This window comes from Eurosta solidaginis, chromosome 5, assembly GCF_040869045.1.
Source record: "Eurosta solidaginis isolate ZX-2024a chromosome 5, ASM4086904v1, whole genome shotgun sequence".
Lineage (NCBI taxonomy): Eukaryota > Metazoa > Arthropoda > Insecta > Diptera > Tephritidae > Eurosta > Eurosta solidaginis.
In genome coordinates this window covers 199,192,678-199,200,509 of record NC_090323.1, presented here as the reverse complement: position 1 = coordinate 199,200,509, position 7,832 = coordinate 199,192,678, and the positions used below count along the sequence as shown (strand labels likewise).

Sequence of the window (7,832 nt, the reverse complement as noted above, 5' to 3'; positions counted from 1 at the left end):
AATTTGTGATGATTGTGATATTTCTGTTTGGTGTTTGTACATACTTATATACATGTAATCTAATCTAATAAATAGCCCTAGTTTAGAATATCAAATAATAAGGATTACAAATAAGCAAAAATTTAGAAAATGTTGTATTGTGTTTTTGTTTCTAAAACATTTTTGAATGCATTTAAAATAAATATCTTACTGGTATATAAGTAAATTATTTTCATATTATGTATAATTAACGGTATATATTATGTAGTTGTGTTGTTTTTATTCATTCATTAATAAGCCATTAAACTATTTAAGTCGTCTTGTTGTAAACATGGTCCCTTTTAGGCGTAAACACTAAGGGAGACCCAGTCACCTTAAATCTATCCTTTCCAACTTCGAGGGGACTTCGCCATTCCTCGTCCAGGGTGTTAGTATGAATACATTCTTGTGCCGAGCGTCTCTTTCCATTTGGAATTTTGTTCTATTCTCAGTATCAAACCAAATGTCACTCAATTTGGACTGCCTTCACTGAATGTCATATAAATCTCGCTTTCTACGAGGGTCCAGTACCTCAGTATCGAAATTCACGGCAAGCTTTAATGGAAGTGAAACCGGAATAAAAAGATGATAAAAAAATTTTAAGGACTACCTTTATATAAATGGACAAAAAAATAGAAGGCAATTTTTCCTTTAATACAGACATAATGTTGTTGAATTTTGACTAAAAAACTTTAACAATAGCTCTTGTAAGAGAATTTTGGGATTTAAAACTATAAAGGTGGAGCGCAATCTTTCAAAATAAGGCAAACCATGTACTTGGGATTAACTAGTTGATAATTTAAAATTTAAGCACGCACTCTACCTTTATAATTTTAAATCCCAAAATTCTTTTATAAGGCTATTGTTAAAGTTTTTTAGTCAAAATTCAACAAGATTATGTCTGTATTAAAGGAAAAATTGCCTTCTATTTTTTGGTCCATTTATATAAAGGTAGTCCTTAAAATTTTTTTATCATCTTTTTATTTTCACTTTTTTAGTGCTGCCTACAAAAGACATTTGGAATTTTGGGTCCTCACTCACGGCCCAAGCTTCAAGTCTCTAGCTCATCGGGAAGTTACTTAAAAATCGATTGCAAGATTCCCCTAGCTTTTTAAGGATTTGCAGTTATCTTGACTAGCCCGCCACCTAGCGGAAATTTGTTTTCATAAGTTGTATTGTCACTAGGTCTCTAACTAAGTTCCAAGTTTCAAGTCTCTAGGTAACCGGGAAGTTAGTTAAATATGGATTGAAAAATTCCCAAATTAAAATTTGTTTTATTACCATCTCGATCCGCGTGCGCCACCTAGCGAATTTTTTTTGCTCAAGTGTTGTATTGTCACCGGGTTATGACCCCCGGCCCAAGCTCCAAGTCTCTAACTCACCGACAAGTTACTCAAAAATTGATTGCAAGATTCCCCTCGTTTTTCAGGGATTTGTAGTTATCTCAATTAGCACGCCACCTAGCGGAATTTTGTTTCCTACGGATTGTATTGTCACAAAGCCTCGAACTGTGTGTCAAGTTTCAAGTCTCTAGGTCACCGGGAAGTTAGTTAAAAATGGATTGAAAGATTCCCAAATCAAAATTAATTTTCTTAATATATCGATCCATGCACCGCCTAGCGAAATTTTTTTGATCAAATATTGAATTATCACCGGGTTCTGTCTCCCGGCCCAAGTTCCAAGTCTCTAGCTCACCGGCAAGTTACTCAAAAATCGATCGCAAGATTCCCCTCGTTTTTCAGGGATTTGTAGTTATCTCAATTAGCACGCCACCTAGCGGAATTTTGTTTTCTATAGATTGTATTGTCACTAAGCCTCGAACTGTGTGCGAAGTTTCAAGTCTCTAGGTCACCGGGAAGTTAGTTAAAAATGGACTGAAGGATTCCCAAATCAAACTTAATTTTCTTAATATCTCGATCCATGCGCCGCCTAGCGAATTTTTTTTTCATCAAATATTGCATTATCACCAGGTTCTGACTCACGGCCCAAGTTTCAGGTCTCTAGCTCACCGGGAAGTTACTTAAAAATCGATCGCAAGATTCCCTGCATTTTTTCAGGGATTTTCGTTTATCTCGATTCGTCTGCCACCCGGCGCCATTTTGTTTTCCACGAATTGTAGTGCCATCGACTCGCAAACTATGTGCTATGTTTCAAGTCTCTGGATCACCGTTAGTTAAAAGTCGATCGCAAAATTTCCACTTTAAAATTAATTTTCTGTATACTCGATTCGTGCGCCACCTAGCGGATTTTTTTTCAATTGCATTGCAATGTCTCCCATATCTGAACTATGCTCTAAGTATCAAGTGTCTAGCTCAACGGCAAGTTATCGAAAAAGACTTTTCTGTGGGTCAAGAATTCGTATGGAAATGAGGGAACAAACATGAAAGCGACTTAACGTAAAGGTAAAAGGTATAAAGGTATAAAAAACAGTATAAATTGTATATAGTCACATACCGACACATCCTCTACCAATAATTATCATTAGTCACATACTGACACACCCTCTACTAATAACTGTCATACTCTTCTTACTTATACCATTTCCTCTTACACCTTTCCTTCGCTTTCCATATCCGCTCACTTATTAGCTATATTTCCGTAAACAACTTCCAATAAATAAATCTCTTTCTCTTTATTCGCAATTAACAACAACATTACATATTACAGTTACTATTATTAGTTTTAAGCTCATTTTTGTGAACTTAGTTATAAGCATTGCAGAAATTTGGAGATCATTAATAAAGTTTCATTCGAAAAGAACGGACTTCTTATTGGCGCAGTCGCACGCGAACTAAATACGCAAAATCCCACTACGTAAAAAAAGTTAAAATTTTTACTAAAAGCAGTTAACACGTCTCAAAATACGGAGTGTTTTTGAAATAAAGAAAAAGAAGCAGAAACTTGTTTCATAAAAAGTTAAAATTGCGAAAAAAAAACGAAAAAAAAAAGAAAAAAATCGTTTATTAATACGTACATACGTACCTAAAATCAAACGAATAAAAACTGTAATAAGAAAGTTTGGAAAAGTTCCAAAGACATGTGAATTCGTTAATATAAATATTTAAGATATTGGCTTATACCTAGACATTTTTTGAAAAGTGTTTTTTTTCTTTTTAAAATTAGACTGCCTATATATGTACATATGCATAAAACTGTACATGTGTAGAGAAAAAAACTGTAAACAGAAAAATTGAAGCAGAAACGATTGAGAAGATAATAAATCAGTTAAGGGTCATTTCAAAGACATTTGAAACCAAAACGCATACGAATGAGAAACAAAATTACCAAGAGAAACAGCTTCCGTTTCTACACAATCAAATTTACATATAAGCACAGTAAAAACTGATAGACACAACAACAACTTCCGTTCCAACAGAAGCAATTCAGCAAGAAAGTGTAATGAGTACTTAGAGCAGCAACTTCCGTTAAGCATAAGCGATCCAGTGAGAGAGTGAAGCGAGCTTTAAGAGCAACATCAAGAACTTCCGTTCCAACGCAAGTAAACAAACGTTAAAGTAAAGTGAGTATTGAGAGCAGCAGCGACAACTTTGTTTCCAACTCAATGCACCAAAAAGCTCAGTCACTAGTACGAGCGACAACATACGTATATACAACAACAGAATCTACATAAATCAATGTATATATACATATAAAAAAAAAAAAAACAAAAAAAAAACACTTTTAAGTATTAACATTCAGTTTAGCGAAACAAGACAAAATTAAAAATGGATAATTTTGATGTTAGTGCTAAATTTAAGCTTATTTCAACTAATCTTAATAGTGTTCCACCGTATGATGGGAATGAAAACGCCTTGCTAGGGTTTGTAGAGCGAATAGATTTGATGATACCAACTTTAGAATCTTTTCCGGATGATTTACAAGTTTTACTTATAGGAAATATAAAAGATAAAATCGTTGGTAACGCTAGACGGTCATTGTTAATTAATGGCAATCCTCATACTTGGGAGCTAGTCAGGAAAGTTCTAGTAGATAATCACGGAGAGAAAAACTCTGTTGATGAAATTATTGATAAAATTAGGTCTTGCCGATGCGAATCAACAATAGAACATTTTTATAATCAACTTAATACATTATTATGTCGTTTAAATAATGCCTTGCAACTCAGTAATACTAAGATTGCTGGTATTAATTATGAAAGTAATGGGCGAATTGCTTTGAACTCTTTCAAGCACGGCTTACCAGAGCCAGTCAAAAGTATTATAGTTAGTCGAAATCCCAAAGATTTGAAAAGTGCTTACGATATTATAAAATCTAATGGGTACTTAAAATATAATGATCGGCATAGTTTTTTTAATAATAATAATAGTAGATACAAACAACAAAATAGAACAAACAGATTTTCGAGCGAGTTGTACAATACAAATAACAGTAACGTACAAAATAATATGAGTAACAAAAACGACTTACAATTCAACAACAATGTTAGCAGAGGTCATTATTACAATAATCATAATGATGCCCGTTTTCAACAACAATTAGGACAGCATAGTAGGAATGGCTTGCATCCAAATGCTTCAGTACAGTCGAGGTTATATTCTAATAGCAGTGGTCAAACAAATCGATCACAAAATCCATATCGTGAAAGTTCTTTTATTCCGAATACTATTAAAACGCAATTTAATGGAGATCCTGGGCAGGCAACAGTCGAACCAATGGAATTGGGTGTTAATGAAAATAATCAGGATTTTCAACTAGCCCCACAAGAAAATTACCTTATATAGTTGTACAAACACGTATAAAACCACTTAGATTTATAATAGATACGGGAGCAGAATTTAGCGTAATTAATCCCAAAATATGCAACCCCAAATATGAAATAAAACCCACAGTATTTTCATTGCGTGTTTTAGGAAGAAAAATATTCACAACAAATGAATTTAGAATACCGCTTTTTAAAGAGTTTAATAAAAATCCCTACTTTGTACATTTTGTAGAATACCCTTTTCACTTTTATTTTGACGGTATTATAGGGAATAACATTTTACTTAATCTAAATGTGATAATCGATTATAAAGGTAGGAAAATAATAACAGAAAATGCAACAATACCTATATATTTTAATGAAGATGAAGAAATTTCACTAGAAGATTACACAAAAAATGAAGACTTGCAGATATTTAGTTACGAGGAGGAACTAGAAATAAATCCAGTTGAAAGGTTTCCCAAACATTTAAATTGTAAGGATAGAGAAATTTTGACGACAGTTTTGAATAACTACCAGGATATTTTCTATAAAGAAGGAGAAAACCTACCTTTTACCACCGAAATTCAGCACAGAATACTCACTAAAACTGATACCCCTATATATACCAGACTCTATAGATATCCCGTAGTACATCGCGCGGAGGTAGACCGGCAGATTAAGGAAATGCTAGCCCAAAAAATTATCGTTCCCAGTAATAGTCCATATAATTCCCCTTTGTGGGTTGTACCCAAAAAGGCAGACGCAAGCGGAAAACCTCAATGGCGCGTAGTTATTGATTACCGGAAATTGAACGATCAGACAATTGATGATAAGTTCCCAATTCCAAATATGCAGGACTTATTTGACAAATTGGGAAAATGTAGCTATTTTAGCACTATCGATTTGGCGAAGGGATTTCACCAGATTGAGGTACACCCTAATGATAGAGCCAAGACAGCATTCTCAACAGCAGACGGTCATTATGAGTTCACGAGAATGCCTTTTGGGCTGAAAACGGCACCAGCAACTTTTCAGCGATTAATCAATTATGTTTTAAGGGACCATATAAACAAAATTTGTATTGTCTACTTAGATGACATACTAATTTTTTCTACAAGCTTTGATGAGCATATTCTTTCTATTAAAAAAATTTTCGATACATTGCGTTCAGCCAATTTAAAAATTCAATTCAGTAAATGCCAATTCGCTGATTTAACCACAAAATTCTTAGGGCATATTATTTCAAAAGAAGGTATAAAACCAGATCCGTCAAAAGTAAAATGCATAGAAAATATGATACCCCCAAGGAATGTTAAAGAAATAAAACAATTCCTTGGAATGACAGGATATTACCGCAAATTTATACGGGACTACGCAAAAGTAGCTTACCCTATGGTTCGCCTGTTGAAGAAAAATGCGATTTTAGACTTCCAAAATATTGACTTTTTGAACGCTTTTAATACTTTAAAGAAACTGATAACCAGCGAACCAGTTTTACAGCCCCCTGATTTCAATAAAAAATTCATACTCACGACAGATGCATCCCAATTCGCTATTGGTTGTGTGCTAAGTCAAAATAGTCACCCTATATGTTACGCTTCGCGAACTTTGTCGGATCACGAAATTCGATATTCTACTATAGAGAAAGAAGCTTTAGCTATGGTTTGGTCCGTGAAACATTTACGTACTTATTTATATGGGCGAAAGTTTGTTATACAAACGGATCACAAACCATTGACGTGGTTGCATAACATCAAGGAGCCAAACATGAAACTTCAGAGATGGAAAATTCTTTTAAATGAATATGATTTTGAAGTAACATATATTCGAGGAAAAGATAATGCAGTTGCGGATACCTTAAGTAGATTTTTTGACCAACTTGATGATAATTTAGAATGTAGATATATACAACAACATAGGAGATGGTGAAAATAAAATCGAAAGTCAGGAAGCGGTAGATGATGACTTAATGTCAGTGGATGCAACGGCGCATAGCGCATTAGAAGATAACTTAAAATACATATTTACAACAGAGAGATGCATTAATTGCTATAAAAACCAAATTTATTTGAGCTATGGCCAAGAGGAAAAATTTTACATTAAAATAGTAAACAAGAAGTGTCAAACTCATATTATAGTCACTGAAAATTCCGATTTAAAAAGTATCATGCAGAAGTGTCTAATAAATAAAGGTGTTATGTGTATTTACTGTGAAAGTACTGAGCTTTTTGTAAAATTTCAGTATTTGTATGTAAATTTCTTTGAAAATAACAACCTTAAGCTTTACAAATCAGTTGTAAAACTTAACGAAATTACAGACAAAAATGAAATTTTAACAATTATAGAAAACGAGCACCAACGTAACAATCATAGAGGAATACAGGAAGTTTTCCTTGAATTGAAGAATAAATATTTTTATCCAAAGTTATATAAACTGATAACGTACTTAATAAATAATTGCTCAATTTGTCAAATAGCTAAGTTTGATAGAAAGCCAGCCAAAATTCTTTACCAAGTAACAGAGACGCCCACTCATTTTAACGACATTGTACATATAGACATTTGGTTTCCGTATAGGAATACCATGTACCTCACAACTATCGATAAATTTTCAAAATATGCTACCTTTCATAGAATTAATGACAGAAATTGGATAGCAATTTTAGCCGCTTTGAAGCAACGAATCCAATTTTTAGGTAAAATGAACAAAATTGTGTTTGACAACGAAAGGTGTATTTTACACAGTGCTGTTCGTTTGTTTTTAAAAGAACAGAACATTCAAACACATACGACAACAGCATACCTAAAAACTGGAAATTCTGACGTAGAGCGACTTCACGGAACTTTGAATGAACATTTACGATTAATGGAAGCCGATATTCAAAACAAAGATCTAGATTTAGACGAAAAGCTTTTTAAAATTTTCATATCTTATAATAATACTATTCACTCGACAACAAGGAAAAGACCCATAGATTTTATAATAAAAAATTTCAGTAAAGAATATATTGATGAACTGAGTAAGCTATATGAAAAAGAAAAAGCCGAAAGAATTCAAAAGTTAAATAAAACTAGAGATCAGGAACCAAAGGAGCTCGTAGATAACATT

At 33.2% G+C, this 7,832-nt stretch overlaps 1 protein-coding gene across 1 annotated transcript; it reads left to right on the top strand.

Moving 5' to 3' along the window:
* Positions 1–2,589: 2,589 nt before the first annotated feature.
* On the top strand, positions 2,590–4,767 carry LOC137252129 (probable ATP-dependent RNA helicase ddx42). The gene has a single exon (XM_067787407.1). It carries the CDS (start codon positions 3,744–3,746, stop codon positions 4,758–4,760), a length of 1,017 nt encoding a protein of 338 aa, XP_067643508.1. The 5' UTR covers positions 2,590–3,743; the 3' UTR covers positions 4,761–4,767.
* The last annotated feature ends 3,065 nt before the right edge of the window (positions 4,768–7,832 follow it).